The sequence below is a fragment of the Oryctolagus cuniculus genome, chromosome 17 (assembly GCF_051225735.1).
Source record: "Oryctolagus cuniculus isolate XC-2025 breed Fujian yellow rabbit chromosome 17, ASM5122573v1, whole genome shotgun sequence".
NCBI classification, from domain to species: Eukaryota; Metazoa; Chordata; class Mammalia; order Lagomorpha; family Leporidae; genus Oryctolagus; species Oryctolagus cuniculus.
In genome coordinates, this window is record NC_142883.1 from 4,235,425 (window position 1) to 4,257,356 (window position 21,932).

Consider the following 21,932-nt stretch of genomic DNA (forward strand, 5'->3'; position numbering starts at 1 on the left):
GGTGGGGCGGGCGAGTGCCCGCCGCCTCGCCCCCACCCCGCCCAGCCTTCACCTTGCCGGAACTGGCTCGCCGACGCGGGGTAGGGGTTTGAAACGTATTTATTTTTTTTTAAACATTTTCCCAGCAGACCACATCCCCGCCCCCCGCCGGCGGGCCCCCGCCCCCCGCACTCACACACACACATTCGCGCGCACACCCGGCGCGCACAGACACACGCGCTCCCTCCCTCCGGCGCTCTGCCCCTCGCCCGCCCGCCCGCCCGCCCGCCGCGCACGCAGCCGGCCCCGGCTCCCCGCGCCCCGCCGCCGCCGCCGCCGAGCGAAGCCGGGCTGGGCTTGCAGCTGCTCATGGAGAAAGTGCCCGGCGAGATGGAGCGCCGGGAGCGGAGCGAGGAGCTGTCCGAGGCGGAGAGGAAGGCGGTGCAGGCGACCTGGGCCCGGCTGTATGCCAACTGCGAGGACGTGGGGGTGGCCATCCTGGTGAGGTAGGTGTCACCCCGGCCGGCCGGGCCCTGTGCAGGGAGGGCGGTCGCGGCCCGGGGGCGAGCTCCGGCGTCACCTCCCCAGCCGCGACTGGGGCCAGGCCGTTCAGAGCGCGGGCAGCGTGGGGCGCAGCCTTGGATGAGCCCTTGCTGGCTCCGGGGTAGGGCTCCCAGCCACTGGGGTGCAGGAGGAGGGCCCCTCGGATCCCGCCTCTCCCCAGCCTCGGAACTCCTGGCTCAGACTCTGAGCCGGTTGCCTTCCTGGCCACCGCCACCACCTCCCCCACGAGCTGTGAGGCCCACACACATTTTTCTGGGGCAGTAGGGGATCCCCATTTTAGAGACAGGAAAACTGAGGTGCAACCGAAGAGGAGGACACAGAGGGGCAGAGTTCTCTCAGCTCAACCCTCTGGAAGGAGCAGAGCAGAGGGCGAGAGAGTGGAGGCCAGGGGGACCTGGCTCTCCCCGCTGTCCAAAGGGAGGGCCGGCCAGCCGTGCGCTCCAGGTGAGGCACAGGTAAGTGGAGCAGCAAGCCATCCTCCAGGACACATCCCCCGCTGAGTTGGAGAGGGGCCCCGCCCTGAAGCCCCCACCTGGGTTCTGGGGTCATTCCGGCTCCAGGTGTCCCCGACAGACCCACGGACACAACACCTGTGCAGGGTGCACGGGCAGCATCCCTGTAGAGCGCCTGTTCCCAAGCCCCACAAGCCACTAACTGACCATGGTGACCACCGATGCTTTCTTCCCACGCCTGCTGGTCCCTGGGGTGCGGGCCTCGAGGCGCCAGGCCACCGGCGCTCTAAGCCCCCTGTCCGTGGCAGAGGGGAGCTGTCAGACAGAGGACGGAGCGGGCAGGCTTGCTGCACGAAGAGGGGACGAAACTGGCATCTGTCAGGACAGCTCCATGCCCACCTGGCGCCCTGTCCCGGCCCCGTCTCTGGCTCCTCTTCTCCCCATCACGCTCTCCCCCCACACCTGGGACCTACCCCGCAGCACGCCGATCTGCCCTGATTCCACTTCCGATGAGTTAAGGAAGGGGCGTCTGTGCCAGCTGCTTCCGGGCCCAGAGACAGCGGTGGGGGGGGGGGTGAGAGGGGCCAGGATCCTGAAGCCACAGACTCCAAGCGGGAGCAGAGCCACAGATGCGCCAGAGTTGGCAGCCCCGAGGGGCCCCCGCAGCCGTGGGTCTGGCACACACGGAAGTCACCGAGGGGAAATGAGGCAGGGTTCCCAGACCCCCGGGGAATTTCTGTCCCTGGGCCCTGCCATGTGCCGCCGAGGCGCCTGGCCTCGGAGGGGTGCAGAGGAGCCGAACCCATGAGCTCTGTTTGGGATGGTCTGGGCTCCTGGGAGGTTTTGTTCTCTCTCTCTCTCTCTGCACCCACTCCTGGTTCCCTGTTCTGACTCCTGGATGGGCTGGGCCCGGGCTGGGAGAGGCATTACCCAAAGCACTCTGTGTTCAGAGAAAGGCCCACCGTTCATCTGCGAAGGCTCGGCTGGGGCCGCTGCTCACTCCTTCATGTCCACCGGAGCCCGGGGCAGCCACTCCCCGCCAGCCCCATGCCCCAGGCCTGGCCAGCGACGGAGGGATAGAAAGGGGTTAGGGCAGGAGCCGTCCTCAGGGTCCCCAGAACCTGTCGCAACTCCCCCCCTTTCCCACACCCGACACACATCCACAAGACCAGCTCTCTGCCCCTCACTCATCCCCACCAGGCCGGTGGGGTGAGGCCCCCCCTGGCGGCCACATGGGTGGTGGTGGAAGAGGCCTGGGGGGAGGAACGCCCACCCTCCCTCCTGGTTGTAACTCGGCCGCCTTCCCCCCCACGCTCAGACAAGCCTATTTCAGGCTCTCTTGGAAGCCCAGATGCCTCCAGGAAGGGAGAAAGTCCCCAGGAATGGCCGGGGAGGCTGGGATCAAGAGGGCCCAGACGCCCGGGGACTGTCCTCAGGGCCACACCCTGGCCTGAGTGTAAAGCAGGCGACGGCCCCAGGCACGGTCCCCTGACCAGCAGCCTATGCAGGTGGCAGGGCCCCTCCTGGGCTCCTTCCCGTCCCCAGGATGGCGATAACAGCGGGGCAGGGATGAGGGAGCTGTGTATACAACAAGTGCTCAAGAAACTTTGCCTGTGGCTTGCTCATCTATAAAATGGGTAGAATCCCCACTCGCTCCGTTTGAGATGCTTGGCACCTTGTCGCGTGCAAGGCAAAGCGAAAGAGCATTTTGTAAATTTTAAATTGCAATTCCAAAAAGCCCCAGAGGCTGAGGCGGTCAGCGACATCCACATTGGGGTTTTTCAGGCTGGTCTCTCATCGCTGCAAAGCTGGCAAACCCACCGCCTCCCTCATCCTCACCCGGGTCCCATGAGGCGTGGGACTCAGAGCTGGGAAACGGTTTGGTCTCCGTCTGAACTCCCCCCACCCACAGCCCACAAGGATACAGCAGCTCTGTTGCCAGAAGGGGTGGCCCGGCCGGAAGTTCTCAGCCCCCACCCCCCACCCCCGCTTCTGCAGCCCATCTCTGGCTAAGGGGCCGCTTTGGCAAAGGATCGGCGAGGGGGACGCCGCCCGGCGTGAAGCCGCCCGGCACACAGGCCCCAGACAGCCTGGCTGTTTTCCGAGGGTTCCGTTAAGTTATGTAAGTTCCGACGGAGCCCGTGCATGTGTCTCACGTGACAGCCCCGCTTGGGAAAGGAGGTGTGGATTGTCCGCACGCTCGCCAGCCGCAGGGCCCGGGCGGAGGGTGCCGGAGATCCAGCCCGACAGACGGAAGTTAGCCGGGAGGGCCTGGAGGGGACAGCCTGGGCTAGCCGGGAAGGAGACGCAGCCCGCGGAGGGCTGGTGAGGGGAGCTGTTGGCTGGAACCGAGGTGTGCTGGGGGGAGAGCGTTCCCACATTTGTAAGAGGCTGCCTTGCCCTGTTAAGGAGTTTTGACTTTGTCCAGTAGACAGTAGGGAGCCATTGAAGGTTTCTGAGGATGGGAGTGGCCCAAGGAAAGCTGCCTTGGGGGGGGTGGAATCGGATCATTTCGGGTAAGCTGGAGTGTGGAGGCGCCAGGGGCCAGGAGGGCCTGGGGTCTGCAAGGAGCGGGCGTGCCGGGGAGGTGAGACGCACGCATGTACAGGCACACGCGCACACACACGACGTAATGCCGGTACAGGCACACGCGCACACACACGACGTAATGCCGGACCCACGCCAGGCAGGCCAATCCAAGGGCCGTTTCTAATTAAATAAAATGACCAACGATCACTGCAGGGAAGTGGAGAGAGGAGAAGGAAGACAGTGTCCTCGCCCCTGCCGGGCAGCCTGAACCGACTTCCACACCAGGCTCTGCTTGGTTCAGCTGCAACCAAAACCGTGTCTCGTGTCAGCACCGGGCACGAGGCGGGTGGTTTCTCATTTCAGCCTCACGACAACCCAGGAGACAGAATGACCGTGCCCATTTTATAGATGAGGATACTGAGGCTCAGAAACGTTAAACCCCTCGCCCTGAATCACACTGGCTGGTGACTCCGGAGCCGTCTCGGCTGGGGGCTTGAGGAGCGGGTAGACTTTGGACGGGAGAAGAGAGCGAATGGGTGCAGACGCCTGGGACAGGAACTCCTGCCGACCTGGGCGGGACCTGCATGGAGGCAGATGCAAGCCAGCCCACATCTCGGCCCATGGCTCCTGCCTGCTCCTCGGCCTGTGGCTCCTGCCCACTCCTCGGCCCGTGGCTCCTGCCCACTCCTCGGCCCGGGGCTCCTGCCAATACCTTGGGCCTGTGGCTCTTGCCCACTCCTCGGCCCATGGCTCCTGCCAATACCTTGGGCCCGTGGCTCCTGCCCACACCTCGGCCCGGGGCTCCTGCCCACTCCTCGGCCCGTGGCTCCTGCCCACACCTCGGCCCGGGGCTCCTGCCCACTCCTCGGCCCACGGCTCCTGCCCACTCCTCGGCCCATGGCTCCTGCCCACTCCTCGGCCCACGGCTCCTGCCCACACCTCGGCCCGGGGCTCCTGCCCACTCCTCGGCCCGTGGCTTCGGCCCACGGCTCCTGCCCACACCTCGGCCCGTGGCTCCTTGCCCACACCTCGGCCCGTGGCGCCAGCCCACACCTCAGCCTGTGGCGCCAGCCCACACCTCGGCCCGTGGCGCCAGCCCACACCTCAGCCTGTGGCGCCAGCCCACACCTCGGCCCGTGGCTCCTGCCCATACCTCGGCCTGTGGCTCCTGCCCACACCTCGGCCCGTGGCTCCTGCCCACTCCTTGGCCCGTGGCTCCTGCCCACACCTCGGCCCGTGGCACCAGCCCACACCTTGGGCCCGCGGCTCCTGCCCACACCTCGGCCCGTGGCTCCTGCCCACTCCTCGGACCGTGGCTCCTGCCCACTCCTGGGCCTGTGGCTCCTTGCCCACACCTCGGCCCGTGGCGCCAGCCCACACCTCAGCCTGTGGCGCCAGCCCACAACTCAGCCTGTGGCTCCTGCCAATACCTCGGGCCCGTGGCACCAGCCCACACCTCGGGCCCGTGGCTCCTGCCCACTCCTCGGCCCACGGCTCCTGTCCTCCTGCTCTGGCAGCCCGGCTTCAGCGCCGGCCCCTCCGTCCCACCAGGTTCTTCGTGAACTTCCCTTCAGCCAAGCAGTACTTCAGCCAGTTCAAGCACATGGAGGAGCCGCTGGAGATGGAGCGGAGCCCCCAGCTGCGGAAGCACGCCTGCCGGGTCATGGGGGCCCTCAACACGGTGGTGGAGAACCTGCATGACCCCGACAAGGTGTCCTCCGTGCTGGCACTCGTGGGCAAAGCCCACGCCCTCAAGCACAAGGTGGAGCCCGTGTACTTTAAGGTAGGCGTGCCCCAGCTGCCCGCAGGCTCTGCAGGGGGGGGGGGGCTCCCTGGGGCGCAGCAGGGGACCCCGGCCCCAGCCTCTGGGGTGCAGGGAGGGGAGCAGTGCCGGCCCTGCCTCGGGGGCCTGCCATCTGGTTCCTGGTGGCCAGATCCTTGGCCAGCCGGGGCCTGGGGGCCGCAGGGCGCCCCACTGCTCACACCCCCTTCCTCCCTTTGCCGCCAGATCCTCTCTGGGGTCATCCTGGAGGTGATCGCCGAGGAGTTTGCCAACGACTTCCCACCTGAGACGCAGAGAGCCTGGGCCAAGCTGCGTGGCCTCATCTACAGTCACGTGACCGCTGCCTACAAGGAGGCAGGCTGGGTACAGCAGGTCCCGAACGCCAGCACGTGAGGAGGCGGGTGAGGGTGGGCCGGGCAGCCTCCCTGGCGTGTCCTCCCCTGTCCCCTAGGCCTCCCATCTTTCCTGGGGCCCGGGGGGGCTGTCCTCTTGGGGCACTGGCCCAGGGCCCCTGCTCTTGGCTACACAGGGCCAGGAACACTGAGCAAACTCTCGCTGGAGTAAGGGAGTGTTCAGAGCACCCGAGGCCCAAGGTTCCTGGCGGGAAGCTTGGCTCACGTGGCCAGAGGCAGCCCAGGCCAGCTCCGACGTCCACTCCCTCCCCAAGTGCTGATCACACGGGCCTGTTTTTCCATCTAACGCTGACCACCGCTCCCATCCGCCCTCTGCCCCCACAAGGGCTGGAGCCAGGATCACGAGGCCGGGTGGCCATGCGCACGCACACGTGTGCCCGAGCCCGCATGGGACCCCGCGTGGGTGTCGCTCACACGCACCCGCTGGCAGGACCGAGGAGGGTGGCCGGCCTCAGGGACTCCAGCGGACCCGGGGCTCTGGGGCCTCCCTGGGACCCCGAGGGGCGGAGGTGGGGATGGAGTAGGACGGAGAGAGAGAGGCCAGAATGGGAAGCAGGGGTCAGCCAGCGGCTCAGGCCCCAGCTCTGGAGACGCATTGCGTGTAGTTTCCCATGGAGAAGGCGGCGTCCCCTCCCCCGGGCTCCTGGGGCCAGACCTCCTGCTCACAGGCTCCCCCCAGCCCCGGCTCCACCGAGGAGGCCAGGCCTGCTGCCCTTCCTGCCGCTGACCACACCAGCCCCCAGCTTGTTCCCGCTCCCTGCCCCCACGTCGGCTCCTCCCCAGGACAGCGCGGAGGCCTCGGGGGAACTGCTGGCTGCAGCGAGGCCCATATCCAGATGGACACAGCTGGCCCCGGCCCGCTGTGGACCCTGGAGTGCACAGGGGGCAAGCAGGGGGCCTCACCTGCCCGCAAAGGAGGGCACTGGCAGAGCCGGGGGCTGGGGTCACTCCTCCACCCCAGCTGTCACCCACAGGGGCCGGGAGGAGCCAGTGGGTGGTGGGGAGGGGGGGAGGGGGCTGCCCTCCCACCCCTCTCCCCAGGCAGCTCAGCTTTGTTTACAGCCAGGAGACAAGCTTCCTGCTTCTAGAGAAAGGGCTTTTTCCAGGGGCCTACAGGGACGGGAGAGCGAGCCGGCCCGCGAGCCCCCAGTGAATCAGAGACACATGGCCGGCGCCCCGCCTGCTCACCCCGCCGCCCGCCCGCAGGGACCCGGATCTCGCCAAACCCCAAACAGCAGGAAACTCTCAAATTGCCTCAACTGCCGCTGGTCCTGCTGCCGTAGACTGAGCCCGCCAGGTCCTGGCCGGGACTCACTGCCCGCCCCGCTGGGCCGCTGCACCCTCCCTGCTGGCACCCCCAGCTGTCACGTCTGGGACTGTCCCCTGAAGCCTTCCCACCGTGTCCCCCCACCCCAGTCTCCCTGGGCCCAGGCCTGCAGACCCACCCTCCTCCCAGGGTCCAGCTGGACTGGAGGGTGGGGCGGGGGATGGAGTTACAGAGAAGCTTCTAGAAGGCTCCATCCAACGCCTCTTATCGGCAGCAGGGATGGGCCAGGCGCCGCTGTTTATTGAGCTGTCTCTGCGTCAGGGCGGTCAGGGCGTGTGTGCCTTTGTGTGGGTGGAGCAGAGCTGGGGGCACAAGGCAGTGAGCCCACAGGGACCACCCGCACAGGCAGGGAAGACGGTGGCCAGAGGGGGTCGGCGCCAGGCCAGACAGAAGGCACCACGTTTCAGCATGAACAGAGAAAGAGCTCGTGTTGTTTGCGAAACACTTTTCTGTTTTAATTTGACAGACAGAACTCCCGTCCCCTGGTTCGTTCTCTAAATGCTTGCCATGGCTGGGGGCGGGGGGGGGGGGGCAGGATCACAAGCCAGGTCTCCCACAGTGATCTGAGCCATCTGGGCTGCCTCCCAGGGTCCATATTAGCAGGACCGGAAGACAGGACTCAAACCCAGGCATGGCAGTGTAGATGCGGGAGGTATAACCACTAGGCTAAACGCCCACTTCATGAAACACTCCCTTAACGCAGCTCCTGGCACTGCAGCCCCCGTAGGCAGCCGAAACAGGCATCACCCACGTTGTACAGGAAGCCACCCAGGTCACAGCAGAGGGGGCGCTAGAACTGGGGTCTGGGGGCTCAGGGGCAGGAAGGCCCCGGCCTTGCCTCCCCCAGGTGCCCTTCCCCTGCTCCCCATAACCTGTTCCCCCCATCTCCTGTCTCATCCACAGCCCACCGGCCACGCTGCCCTCCTCGGGGCCGTAGGACCCCTCCCACCTCCCCCGTCCCTGGCAGCACCTTGAGCGAAGGCCGAGTTCCGAAGACCCTCCTTGAACCTCCATTTCCGGGTGCCAAGGAAGCTGGAGGGATCCCCGATGCGTCTGCCCAGAGGGGGCCTCCGCGGTGGCCGCTGTCCCCCCACACACACCTGGAGCTGCCGGGAGGCGGCTGCCCAGATGCTGACCCCAGCGCGGGGCGGGCGGGGACCCTTCCGCCTTGCAGAGCCGGGCCGCTCTTAGCTTTTCTACTCTCCGACGTGGCTGGCGGCTGGCGGGAAGCAGGACAAGGGAGCCAGCCCCGTGTCTGCCGGCCGGCACGGAGGCCTCCGTCTCACCATGTAGAGATCACGCACACACCGTATATACAGATATATTCTATATACAACCTCTCTCTATAAATATATATAATATATATATATGCACAGTACATACCTACCACCTGTATCTGCAGGCCCGCCCGCCCGCGTGTGGGGCAGGGGGCAGAGGGCTCTGGCGGGTGCGAGTCCCCCAGGGGCGCAGCGTGGGCTGGAGTGAGGTCATCCGGCTTCCCACACCCCTGCGGCCCCTCCCCTGAAGGCTTAGGTTCACTGACTTGGCTTCCCATGGCCAAGGACAGACGGAGAGGCCCAGAGGTTCCGGGCAGGGTGATGCTGTGGGGGGAGGGGCAGTAGGGACACCTCCACTGCCAGCCTTACCCCTGTGTGATAGTTCCCCCTCCCCGGGATCTCGGCAGGTGGCAGAACCAGACAGACGCTGCCTCCTCCGGCCCCATCCCTCTGCCTCAGGGCCCAGGGCTGCCCTGCCCGGCCCGGCCCCCGACCGGCAGTGGGTCTCTGTGCACAGCAGCCCCCCCGCACCCCGTGTGCCCCTTGGTCACATGTGTTGTCCTCCGGGATGTTTGCCGCTGTGGCTGCTGCACCTGTGTTCCTCCGTGCCGTCTTCCTCCATCCGCGTAACTGCCTGTCCTGTCGTGGTTTCTCCCGTGTGTAGCCGGACCCCGGGCCATTAAACCAACCGTTCTCCTGCGTCTGTGCCGCTCCCTCGCTCCCTCGCTCGGGGCTGGGGCCTCCCCCAGGTCCCTCCTCCCCTGCGCGTGAGCCTTGGCTGCTCCAGGCCGTCAGAATGGGGGCTTTGGTGGCTGGGGGCCCCTCCCTTGTTAAGTCAGGGTCACGAGGGCTATTGTTCTAGAAATTTCCTGGCAAGGGCAGGGTCAGTGAGGAAGGAATCGAGGGTCCTGTGGGTCTGAGTGCTCCTAGTGACCTTGGCCTCCTGGGCCTGAGTGCGGGGACACGGGGGGAGCCGCACGTTGGACCGGGTGGCCCAGCCCGCGGTGCTTGGGAGAGGAAGCCCGCTCCTTCCCCGAGCCCCCGGCTCCCGGACGCCCCCCATTCTGCCCCCCAGCCCACTGGGCCAGGCCTGCAGACCTCATCGGCAGCGTCAGCTCCCCGAGGGAACAGGAGGTCACCACCCGTGGGCTGCAGGAGAGGCAGGAAGCAGCCGTGCCCCGGGGGAGCGCCCGGGCTGCCTGGGAAGCGTCAGCTGACACACAGGGAAAGTCTGACCTCCTGCAGCACGGCCCAGCCTCCCCCTCCGGGGCCGCAGCATGCGAACGCAGGGTGGAAATGTGGAGAGGACGGTGAGCCCCGCTCTTAGAAAGCAGGGCACGGCCCCGCGCCATGGTGAGCTGTGCCGAGCCCGGCAGGGTACAGCCGGCCATGCCCTCCCAGGGAGGCAGCACCGCAGGCCAGGGCCCGACTTCCTGCACACTGTGCGCCCCTGGACAAGTCACTCAGCCTTTCTGAGCTGCGATCTTTAAAATGTGTTTATTTGTAAAGCACAGTTACAGAGGGAGGGAGAACTTTCAGCCACTGGCTCACTCCCCAAACGGCTGGGCCAGGCTGAAGCCGCGAACCAGGGGCTCCATCCGGGTCTCCTGCGTGGGTGGCAGAAGCCCAAGCACTGGGCCATCTTCTGCCGCCTTCCCAGGCGCATTCACAGGGAGCTGGGTGGGAAGTGGGGCACCCAGGGCAGGGTCACCCGCTGTCCCGGGTGCTGGCTGAACAACACCCGGCCGTATCACCTAAGTAGGAGTGAACGTGAACCCCACCTTGCAAGGCAGGGGTGGGGGGCAGGGTGCACGGTGCTGGGGCCAGGGCAGTAGTGAGGACAGTGAACCAATGTGGTGGGTGGTCCCGGTGGGCTCGGCCTGGCCGTGGTGGGACGGGGAGGACCTAAGGCCTGAGGTGGGCGGGGAGAATCTGAGGAGTCAGCCCCCCCCACACTGTTCCTCAGGTGGTCACCACGGCAGATCTTTCTGGAACGTAGCGCCCCTGGCCCCCCAGGAATGTCCCCTGCATCCCTGCCCCCAGGACGACGCCACTGGCAGGTCGCGAACGGCTGGGGGGCCGGGGCTGCTGCCTGGGTCCCGGGCAGAGCAAGTTCGAGGGGAGAGAGCGTGCGGGGTGGGCTCTCGGTCGGGGGCGGCCTGGGCTTCCGCTGCGCGCCCCACACGAAGAGGGAGCCCGCTCCCCGAAGAGCCACACGCGCCGGGCAGCTCCCCCTGGCTGAGCTCCGGGCCTGGGAGTGCGCGGGCTGCGGCTTCCCGACGGAGCGGCTGCACGGCGCCCCCTGCTGGCCGCGGCGGGAAGCGCAGCCGCAGCCACTGGCCGCCCAGGGTCGCCCGTCCCCGGGGGTTTAAAGCCCTGTTGGAGCCAGAGGCAAGAAGCGCTGTAGACACCCGTGGGAACACCCACCCGTGAGCCACGAGGATGAGGAGAAACAGCTAATGATGCTCCACTAAAACCGCACACACGGCTTCTGGCCCAGCCCCTCCCTGGTCCCCACTCCCGGCACCTGCTCAGGACCAGGAGGGTTCCTTGGGGGAAGGAACCTGTCACAGTAGGGTGACAGCTGGGACTCTGGCAGCCCCTTTGGGCTGGAGGCACTGAGTCAGGAGCTTTTCAGGCTCCCTAAGTGAGAAGTCTTAGGTTTGGAAGTGGTGGGGGGGTGGGGCAGCACAGCACCTTGAGCCTGGGAAGCTGCAGTGGCCAGAGTGGGGGTGCAGCTCCGGGCCCTGGGCCTCCAGCCCTCTCGGCATCTCCTCAGCCCCAAGACGCTGTTGTTCGTTTATTAATACTGGTTTTTCCAAAACTTTGTTTTTTTCATTGTATCTGAAAGGCACAGAGACAGAGAGAGATCTTCCATCTGCTGGTTCACTCCCTGGAAGCCGTCAACAGCCAGGGCTGGGCCAGGCCAAAGCCAGGAGTCTGGAACTCCGTCCAGGTCTCCCCCGTGGGTGTCAGGGACCCAAGTACTTGAACCACGGGGTGCTGCCCCCCAGGGTGCAGCTCGGCAGGGGGCTGCATTGGAAGTGAGGGGGCACCGATAGGGGGTCCCGGTGGCCCGGGGGTAACACCTGCCCCGGAAAGACACTGGTTGGCCCAAGCCTTTCTCGGTCCTGTGAGTGGGCGGGGCTCTCATTCGAGGCCACCACATAAGCCCTCGGCTGCCCTGCGGGAGGCGCCCACCTGTGGTCCAACCAGCTCCACGGTGTGGTCCTGCACCACTGCCCCCGTTTCCGCAGTTACCGGCAAAGGGCACAGCCGCCAGCCCCAGATGACTTCCTGTGGCTTCTGGCTTTGTCGCCACAGGGTCTCTGTGCCCCCTGCAGCAGCCAGGGGTCAATCCTCGGGGCCCGCTCACGTGGGCAAGTGGAGCCGCTGTTGTCTGAGGGGAGGCACCAGGGCAGGGCAGTTTCGGCAGGAGGTGTGTGGCAGGCGGCTGGGCTCTGCAGCATGGCAAAGATGTCGGCTGGGACCGGAAGTGGGGATTGCATGAGGTCCCTGAGCACAGAGCTTGGGAAGAGAGAGAGGCCTGGGGCTGGTGCTGTGGCATTGTGGGTAAGGTTCTGCCCTGCAGTGCCAGCAACCCATAGGGCGCCGGTTCTGGTCCCGGCTGCTCCACTTCCCATCCAGCTCTCTGCTGTGGCCTGGGAAAGCAGTGGAGGATGGCCCAAGTGCTTGGGCCCCTGCACCTGCATGGGAGACCCAGAGGAAGCTCCTGGCTCCTGGCTTCAGATTAGCCCAACTCCGGCCGTTGCGGCCATCTGGGGAGTGAACCAGTGAATGGAAGACCTCCTTCTCTTTCTCTTTGGCTCTCCCTCTCTGTAATTCTGCCTTTCAAGAAAACAAATCTTAAAAAAAAAAAGACATCACTATTAATAATTTTTAAAAAAAGGAGTGAGCCCTGGAGCCAGGGGCCCTGAAGCTGGCTGGAGGGAGGGGAGAGATTTTCTGGGTGGCCACGGCCGGCTGCGCGGCCACGCTCCTGGGGTGCAGAGCCCTAAGGACAGCCAGCAGTGGGAGAGCCGCCCAGGGTGTGACGAGGCCTGTTCAGGGTGGGGTCTGCAGGGGCCAGATGGAGTGGGGAGACAGCGGTCCAGCCATGCGCGGCCTGAGCCCTGGCAGAGGGGCAGAGAGGGGCCTGGCGGGGGTGGGGGAGGCTGCAGGAGGGAGGTCCCCAGGGAAGAGAAAGAGGCGATTCCTTCCTCGGTTTTGGGGGCCCAAAAGGCCAAGATGGAGGTGCTGGCACATTTGGAGTCTGGGGTGCCAGCCATAGACAGCCCCCTCCTCACTTTGTTCTCACGTGGTGGGAGGGGCCGGGGTCTCTCTGGGGTCCCCTTGACAGTGACCCCAGCCCCGTTCAGGAGGGCTCCGGGCTCATGGCCGGATCACCCGCTGACCCTGGCAGCACCTTGGAGGACACAGACAGGCCATTGCGGTGGCTGGGGAGGTGGTCTCCAAGGACATCCTGGGGACGGGCCGGTGCACTGTGCTGCGGCCAGGGGGTGACGGTGAGGCCGCCCTGGCTGTCCCCTCTCCTCACTGCCCAGCCAAGCTCATCACTTGAGGAGCCGTGCGTGTGGGAGGGAGCGGGGTGCCCCCAGTCAGGGCACCTCCTGAAGGACGTGTGTACCGTGAGCTCGAAGGGAGGGCAGCCCAGAGGCCAGGGGCGTCCTGAGCGCCGAGCCTCACGCGTGGGCAAGCCTGGACACTCACCGGATAAAACTTGTGAAAGGTTTATGTATGGAGTTATTCATTTGAAAGGCAAAGTGACAGAGAGAGAGAGAGATTTTCTTTCTGCTGGTTCACTCCCCAAACGGCCGCAGTGGCCAGGGCTGTGCCAGGCCGAAGCCAGGAGCCTGGAGCTCCATCCGGGTCTCCCACATGGATGGCAGGGGCCCCAGGACTTGCCACCATCTTCTGACACTTGCCCAGGCACGTTAGAAGGGAGCCAGATCAGAAGTGAAGCAGCCGGGACTCGAACCAGCACTCCTAAGCAATGCCAGTGTTGCAGGTGGTGCTTTAACCCCAAGCGTGATTTTTTTAATTAATAGTAGGGGTGGGCGTTCAGCGAAATGATTAAGATGCCACTTGGGTCACGTGCGTCTCACATCGGAGCACCTGGGTTCGAGCCTGCTCTGCTCCCACTCTAGCTCCGCCGACCCACACCCTGGGCCGGATGAGCTCCAGGCTCCTGGCTTTGGCCTGGCCAGCGCGGGCTGTGTGATCATTAGGGATGAAAATTGTTCCGTCTCTGTCTCTCTGCCTTTCAAATAAACGGGGGGAAATGTTCAATATAATTTTGTAAAAAAAAAAGTTACAGGCCGGCGCCGCGGCTCACTAGGCTAATCCCCCGCCTAGCGGCGCCGGCACACCAGGTTCTAGTCCCGGTTGGGGTGCCGGATTCTGTCCCGGTTGCCCCTCTTCCAGGCCAGCTCTCTACTGTGGCCCGGGAGTGCAGTGGAGGATGGCCCAGGTGCTTGGGGCCTGCACCCCATGGGAGACCAGGAAAAAGCACCTGGCTCCTGGCTCCTGCCATCGGATCAGCGCGGTGCGCCGGCCGTAGCGCACCGGCCGAGGCGGCCATTGGAGGGTGAACCAACGGCAAAGGAAGACCTTTCTCTCTGTCTCTCTCTCTCTCACTGTCCACTCTGCCTGTCAAAAAAAAAAAAAAAAGAAAAAAAAAAAAGAACAAAAGAAAAAGAAAATACCTGCCACATATTTAAGTCTGAATAATCATAGTTTGTCAGCCATTTGAAAATTTCCTTCTTTCACTCTTTTTCTGTAACACTTCCTTTCAAATAAATAAATAAATTTTTATAAAGTAAAAAAAAAAAGTTTCAAATAAAAACTAATGTCCCTCACGTGCCTGGGACCACGAGGCCACAGTGATGATGGAGTCGGTGGAGGAGAAAGGACGGGGGGGGGGGGCGGCTCCCAAGCTGGGGGTGAGGGTGGGGGGCTCCAAGATGCAGTGCGGGAGGAGGGCACCAGGGTTCTGCTTTCAGAACCGGGAATGCCGGGAAAGCCGTGCTCTGCGGCTGTGGCCGTCGTTGGGAGGGGACCCAAAGACCTCAGCAGGGAGCTCTGAGCCCAGACCTGGGCAAAGCGACAGAAGTGGCTTCTCTCGGGCGCTGGGGCCGCCCTGAGTGCCCTGGGGACGGTCCTTCCCCCTCCTCAGCGGCCAGCGGCCCCGGCGTTCCTCGGTTGTGGCCACGACACTCCGGTTTCTGCCCCTGTGGTCACGCGGCTTTCTCCACCTCTCTCTCTCTCTCTCTCTCTCTCACTCTCTCATAAGAGTGCGTGTCATCAGACTTAGGGCTCCCCGAAATCTAGGGGGAATCTCATCCAGAGAGTGTTAACTTTTTTTAAAAAAAGATTCATTTATTCATTTGAAAGAGAGCGTGAGAGACAGAAAGAGAGATCTTCTATGGTTCACTCCCCAAATGGCTGCGACAGCCAGGGCTGGGCCAGGCGGAAGCCAGGAGCCAGGAGCTCCATCCGGGTCTCCCACGTGGGTAGCAGGGGCCCAAGCACTTGGGCCGTCCTCTGCTGCCTTCCCAGACCATAGCGGGGAGCTGAAGCAGCCGGATTGAACCGGTGCTCATAGGGGCTGCGGGGGTCACGGGCAGAGGTGTAACCCCAGTGCACAGTGCTGGCCCCACCGTCCCCAGATTCCTGTCCCCAAAGCAGGATCTCGCTGAGGCTCTGGTCCTGCCCTCCCTGGCTCTGTGAGGCCGTGGCTGCTGCCGGAGGCCCTGATGCCTGTGTGGGCTCCCCTGGCCCCGAGCCCTGCCGGCTCGCCGCCCTGGCATCCCACAGGGGAGCGCGTGGGTCCCACGCTCACCTCCGCCTCCTCAACCCAGCTTCCTCCTGGGGCACCGCGGGAAGCAGGGGAGACGGCTCCAGTACTTACTGCCCACGTGGGTGGCCTGGGCTGGGTTCCCAGCTCCTGGCTGTAGCCTGGCCCAGCCCTGGCCATTGAAGGCATTTGGGGAGTGAACCAGTGGGTGGGGGGTTCTCTCCCCACTCTATTTCTGTCCCTCCGCCTCTAAGATAAATAAATAAATAAATTGTAAAAGTGAGAGAGAGACCGTGTGGTCCCAGTGTGCAGACCCGGGTTCCCGCGTGTCAGGCTGATGCGTGCGCCAGCAGCTGGGCCCAGAGGGACTCCTTGTGACTTTGCCTTGGCACCCAAGGACTCGGCGCTGGCCCTCACTGCCCGGTGCTGATAACATGTGACAGCCTCTGTCTGACTCGAGACGCGACCCGCCCAGGCCTTGCGCCCTCCCAGGGTCCCAGGCTGCCCGCCCCGGGGTGTCCCTGCCTCCACACTTCCCAGTTTCATGACGACACCCATCCTGCAGGTTTAGGGCCTCGCCCAGTTCCAGGATGACCTCATCTTAGCTCATTCTGTGTGCAATGACTCTGCTCCCAAATACAACCTCCTGAGGTCTGGGAGGGAGACAGGCCCCTGCTGACAACCACACAAGCCCCTTGCCTTGGGTGGGCCCCGGGGGGCTTTCCTTGAAGGCACTAAAATCACACCAACTCAGAAGCTTTCTGGAGAGCGAGGCAGAGGCCCTGGGCCCGTCGCAGGGTTGCACGACCACTGCCACTGTTGGGATCCAAGCAAAGGGAGCCCCAGGCCCTGTGGAGCCCAGGCTACCACCGACCCCCACTCCACTGCCTGCCCTGGTGGAGGTGCCCTGTGGGTGGGCTTCTTGTTTTTACTTTTTTCTTTAAAAAAATCTATTTATTTGAGAGGAGTTACAGAGAGAGAGGTCTTCCATCCACTGGCTCACTCCCCAGATGGCCGCAACAGCCAGAGCTGAGCTGGTCCAAAGCCAGGAGCCAGGAGCTTCTTCCAGGTCTCCCACACGGGTGCAGGAGCCCAAGGACTTGGGCCATCTTCTATTGCTTTCCCAGGCCACAGCAGAGAGCTGGATCAGAAGAGGAGCAGCCGGGACCAGAACCAGCGCCCACATGGGCTGCCGGTGCTGCAGGCGCAAGCTTAACCTTCTAAGTGCCAGCGCCAGCCACGTGTGTGGGCTTATGCGCTTGGCTTCGTGCACACGGCTTGTGGACCTGGAGATTTTTTTTTTTTTTTTGACAGGCAAAGTTAGACAGTGAGAGATACAGAGAGAAAGGTCTTCCTTTTTCCGTTGGTTCACCCCCCAAGTGGCCGCTACAGCCGGCATGTTGCGGCTGGTGCGTTGCGGCTGGTGCGCTGCGCCGATCCGAAGCCAGGAGCCAGGTGCTTCTCCTGGTCTCCCATGGGGTGCAGGGCCCAAGCACTTGGGCCATCCTCCACTGCACTCCCGGGCCACAGCAGAGAGCTGGACTGGAAGAGGGGCAACCGGGACAGAATCCGGCGCCCCGACCGGGACTAGAACCTGGTGTGCTGGCGCCGCAGGCGGAGGATTAGCCTGGTGAGCCTCAGCGCTGGCTCAGACCTGGAGATTTGCTTCTTTCAGGACACAGAGTAGGAGTGGCCGGAAAAGACTGCCTTGGCCTAGCAGTGACGACGCCTGGGCGGGTGTGTGTGTGTGTGTGTGTGTGTGTGTGTGCTGGCGTTGTGGTGTAGAAGGCGAGCACCTGCAGTGCCGGCATCCTGTACGGGCGCCCGATAGTCCCGGCTGCTCCACCTCCCATCCAGCCCCCAATAGTGCTCCTGGGAAGGCAGCGGAGATGCCCAAGTGCCTGGGCCCCGCACCCGCGGGGGAGACCCGGAAGAAGCTCCTGGCTTCAGCCTGGCCCCACCCTGACCATTGCAGCCATTTGAGGGGTGGACCAGCAAATGGAAGACCTCTCTCTTCCTGTCTCTCCCTCTCTGTAACTCCATCTTTCAAATAAATAAATAAATCTTTAAGGGGAGGGGGCTGAAATAGAAAAAGTTCGTCCTGTCGCTGTCCTCTCATTGAGTTGTCACGACGGAATCTCCCACCTGCTGCTTCACGGCAGTTCTCGTATTTTAGGTGTTTTTAAATTCATTCTAACTTATATGAGAAGCAGAGTGACAGAGAGAGACCGTGTATCTGCTAGTTCACTCCCCAAATGCCCCAGTCCAGGCTGAAGCCAGGAGCCAGGAACTCCATCCCAGTCTCCCATTGTGGGTGGCGGGGGCCCAGGTATTTGGGCATCACGTGCCACCTCCTAGGTGCATTGGCAGGGAGTTGGATCAGACCGGAGCCGAGGAGGGACTTGGACGCAGGACCCTGCTCTGGGGATGCGTGCACCCCAGCCTGACCTGCTGGGCCACAGTGCCCGGGCAGCTCATGATTTAATGCCCTGGACTCTTTTTTTTTTTTTTTTTTTTTTTTTTTGGCAAGGGCATACCCATGTTTTCCTTTAGAAGGAGGGGCAGCCAGATTTTTTTTAAAAGATTTATTTATTTACCTTGAAAGGTAACGTTAACAGAAAGGGAGAGGTAGAGGCAGAGGGAGAGAGAGAGAGGGAGAGAGATCTTCCATCAGCTGGTTCGCTCCCCAAACAGCTGTGGAGCTGGACCAGTGCAAAGCCAGGAGCCTGGAGCTTCTTTAAGGTGCAGGCGCCCAAGCACTTGGGCCATCTTCTACTGCTTTCCCAGGCGCATTAGCAGGGAGCTGGATCCGAAGTGGGGCAGCCGGGACCTGAACCGGCGCTAGCATGGAATGTGGGGGCTTCACCCGCTGTGTCCCAGCGCCAGCCCCAGCGCTCTGTATCTGGTAACAAGCGTCTAAACTACTTGCAGGAATTTTACGGGTCGTCTCTGTCTTGCGCAACGCCTGTTCTCCCGTGCCAATTCAAGAGCGGTGAACTGAGACGCAGAGTCAGCAAAATGACACAGCTTGTTCCCCACAGCTGGTGCAAGCCCCGCGGCGGCGTGCGTCATCCCGGCCGGAACGGCGAGACGCTGCGCCAACCCGATCTGACCGGTTTTCTTTCCCGTGTGCATTCTACCCGCACCCTGCGAAAGCCAGCGGCTTCCTACCTCACCTTCCTCACGGGCCCCTTCGATCCTGCCACTCTCCCGCGTGGGACCGGTCCCCCAGCCCGCGTGCTCGGGGCTCACCAAGGACGCGCATCTCCCCCGCCCACCTGGGCGCACCATCGCCCAGCTAGACATCACTTCCAACCCCAAGTTCAAAGATAAAACTACGGAGAATTTCAAGGCAGTGACTGCAAAGCATTAAACCAACGGGAACCTGAGCTACTGCCCAGGGGACGCGCCCATGGAGCAGCCCAGCCTCTGGGCCGCAGCCAGGGAGACGGAAGCCCAGAACCTCGTGACAGACCCTGGGGTCAAGCAGGGGAGCCCAGGGAGCCTACAGGTTCGGCCAGCCCCTCCACGGCTGCCTATGTGGGACCCTAAGCCACAGGGCCCAGCCAGGCCTGGCCGGGATCACTCACCCACGTGCACTGAGACCGGAGTCCTTTTTTTTTTTTTTTTTTTTAAGATTTATCTATTTATTTGAAAGTCAGAGTTACAGAGAGAGGAGAGGCAGAGAGAGAGAGAGAGAGAGAGAGAGAGAGAGGTCTTCCATTCTCTGATTCACTCTCCAAATGTTTTAGTCAGGCCAAAGCAAGGGGCCTGGAACTCCACCTGGGTCAGTGGCCTTGAGCCGCCACCTGCTGTCTCCCAGAGTGTGCGACAGCCGGAAGCTGGAGCAGAGCCAGAGCCAGGATGCAAACCAGGCTCTCCGAGACGGACAGACTCTTCTGTGGTTTTCCTGCCCCAGCTGGGATGTGGCTCCTCGGAAGTTGGGTTCCTACTGGGAATGCAGGGTAAAGGCCTCATTCCTGCCCCGTGTTTGTCAACTTTCAAAGTACAATGTTGGTTTAATAAATGCCTAATAAACACAAGTATATAACTACGACGTGCGACTTAAAGATAAAAACGAGGGGTGGCTGTTGTAGTGCAGTGGGTTAAGGGCCACTTGAAACGCCACTTCCCCCATCAGAGCGCCAGTTCCTGCCCCGGCTGCTCTGCTTCCGACCCAGCTCCCTGCTCATGAGCATGGGAAGCAGCGGAAGACGGCCCAAGTGCCCGGGTTCCTGCCACACACGTGGGAGACTCAGATTGGGTTCCAGGCTCCCGGCTTCAGCCTGGCCCAGCCCGGCTGTTGCAGGCATTTGGGGAGTGAACCGCGTATGAGAGCGGCTTTATGAGGAGCAAATGGAGGCGGATCTCGGGGCTGCCGTGGGGAGGGGACGGAAGCAGGCGGTGTCTTACCCCATCAGCCTCCTCCCCGGCTTCTGCCCGGCAAGCGGCCATCAGGGTGCCTCCCCAGGTCCTAAGCACGTGGGGAGAGGCTGAGAGGCAGGCAGGACGGCAGGGAGACAGCTGCATGGACTTTGACGTCTTACTGTGCCCTCTAAGTTAGGCAGGGCTGCCGGGTTCCCTAGTGAGACAGCAGGTACTAGGAGCACGGTTGCGCCTCCCCCAGGTTCCCATTGGGGTCCCTGGGTGCAATACCCAGTTGTCACCACTAGATGGAGACGCTGCACCATCAACACCAGCTCCGGGGTCCACAGGAGACCCCGGGGGTTCCTGACCGTCATCCCACCCGGGCCAGCTCCCCCGGACCCTGCCCCCTGCAGGTGGGCACAGATGGAAAGAGCGGCTGAGGGCCTGTGTCTGCTCCACTCACCTGGCCCCTGGGACACCTGTCCCACAGCCTCCCCGCCTTGACCCTCCCCAGTTAGGGCTTGGCACAGATGGCTGCCCCGATGGCTGCAATGGGTGTGGCCCGGGTCTCCGCAGGAGTCAGCACCCCCATTCAGGAGAATCTTCAATCAGCGCTGAGAGAGACCCCGAACGCCCGAATCTCACTCCCAGCTGCCCTTCGAAGGAATGTCATCGCAGCCACTTTGAGCTGCTCACTTGTGAGGGTGCCTGGGTGAGTCGGGACGGGGTCTCGGGGGTGTGGCCCTCGCTGGGGAGACCCCCACTCCTGCCACTGCGGACAAAGGGCTGTGGCTTCTCGCTTTACAATGGCAGCCCGCCTCGTGGGATGGCCGTGAAGACTGAAAACACGGGGCGGACTTTACCATGCCGCGGGCTAAGCCACCACGCGGGCACCGAATCCGGACGAGATCCAAATCCAGTTCCAGCTCCTCTGCTCCCCTCTCACCACGTTGTTGTTGTTGTTGTTTAAGATCTATTTTTGTTTATTTGAGAGGCACAGTTACAGAGAGAGAAAGGGAGAGAGAGATCTTCCATCCTCTGGTTCACTCTCCAGATGGCCACAATGACCAGGGCTGGGCCGGGCCGAAGCCAGGAGCCAGGAGCTTCTTCTTCCAGGTCTCCCACGCGGGTGCAGGGACCCAAGCACTTGGGCCATCTTCCGCTGCTTTCCCAGGCCATAGCAGGGAGCTGGATCGGAAGAGGAGTAGCCGGGACTAGAACCTGCGCCCACATGGGAGGCCGACGCTGCAGGTGGTGGCTTTACCCACTCCGCCACAGCGCCGGCCCCCTCTCTGAATTCTGACAGTAACACACACACACACAGGGTGTTCAAGAAAACGCGCACCTCTCTCCTCCCCCAATTTGCCCCATGCCCACCCCTCTGTCGGAAACTTTGTGGACGACCAGTGTGCACCCTGTTTAAAGGTGGGCGAGTGGGGCTGCCCTCCCGTGCCCGGCTCCTTTTCGCTGAGTGTGCCTTGGCGATAACCCGTATCAGCTTTTCACAGCTGCACTGACAGCAAACCACACCCCTGTCTCTCTGGAGGGAAAGGTATCGCTGTGGCGGCCAAGGCTGGGTCAGCATCTTTGCACCTGCATGGCCGGGCAGCTGGCCACCCTCCTAGGGGACGAGTCCCTGACGTCAGCCGAAACACCACCAGGCGCCCCGCCCCTCCCGGGGGCTTTCCCTGGAGCTGGCTCGGGTGTGGCAGTTCGAAGGTCAGGCTGTGAATGGGCTCCCTCTCTCTGCCTCACTTTCCCCATCCCTAAAATGGGGTGGTAACAGCGGCGTCAGTTCCTGGCGCTGTGCCAGGGCTCGGATGGCGCAAGACTGTGAGGCAGTCAGCAGGAAGGGTCCGGAATGGCCCGCCGCCCTCCCCCTTCCTGTCACGCGCTGGCTTCTCCCTTCCCCCTGGCGGAGCGCCAGACTTTGCCCACGCGCCCTGGTGGCGTCCCCATCTGCCCAGAACCCCAGGACATGCTGGGGGCAAAGCCAACGGCCGCTGTCTGTGACGGAGGAGCACCCCCAGCTTCGGGCCGAGCCCCCCCCAGCCTGCGTCCTCTCTGTGGGGTCGGGGGTGCCTGCGCCTCTCTCTGGGTCACCCCAGCAGCCGGGAGCCCCTTCTTCCCTTCTCAACCCCAGAGCCCCGCCCAGGTCACTCCTGAAACGAGACACACACACACCCCCCGGCCAGAGCCCCGTCCAAACTGCCCGTCTCTGCTGGGCCAGGCCTCTGGGGGGGGCAGGGCCCAGGATGAGGCCCCTCCCATGTCCCCGTCCTGGGTCCCCCCCCCCGGGGAGAGGCTGGGCCAGGCCCTGGGAGTCTGAGGAGGGAGAAGGCTCTGGCTGGGCGTGGCCTGGGGCCCCCACCCCACTCCCGCCGCTGTCACACCCAGTGGGCAGGCCCTGGGGTCAATGCCCT

General features: G+C 63.5%; 1 protein-coding gene across 4 annotated transcripts; it reads left to right on the forward strand.

Annotated features, from left to right (window-relative positions):
• The first annotated feature begins 182 nt into the window (after window positions 1–182).
• On the forward strand, window positions 183–9,023 carry CYGB (cytoglobin). 4 transcript variants are annotated; one of them, XM_051838362.3, is made up of 4 exons: window positions 183–485; window positions 5,076–5,307; window positions 5,533–5,696; window positions 7,951–9,023. In XM_051838362.3, the coding sequence occupies exons 1-4, from the start codon at window positions 349–351 to the stop codon at window positions 7,982–7,984; spliced, it is 567 nt and encodes a 188-aa protein (XP_051694322.1). In that variant the 5' UTR covers window positions 183–348; the 3' UTR covers window positions 7,985–9,023. The 4 variants fall into 4 exon arrangements, with proteins under 4 accessions (XP_051694322.1, XP_051694323.1, XP_089174024.1 ...); XM_051838363.3 differs by having other exon boundaries at window positions 193–485; window positions 5,533–5,708; XM_089317898.1 differs by lacking the exon at window positions 183–485 and adding an exon at window positions 569–998.
• The last annotated feature ends 12,909 nt before the right edge of the window (window positions 9,024–21,932 follow it).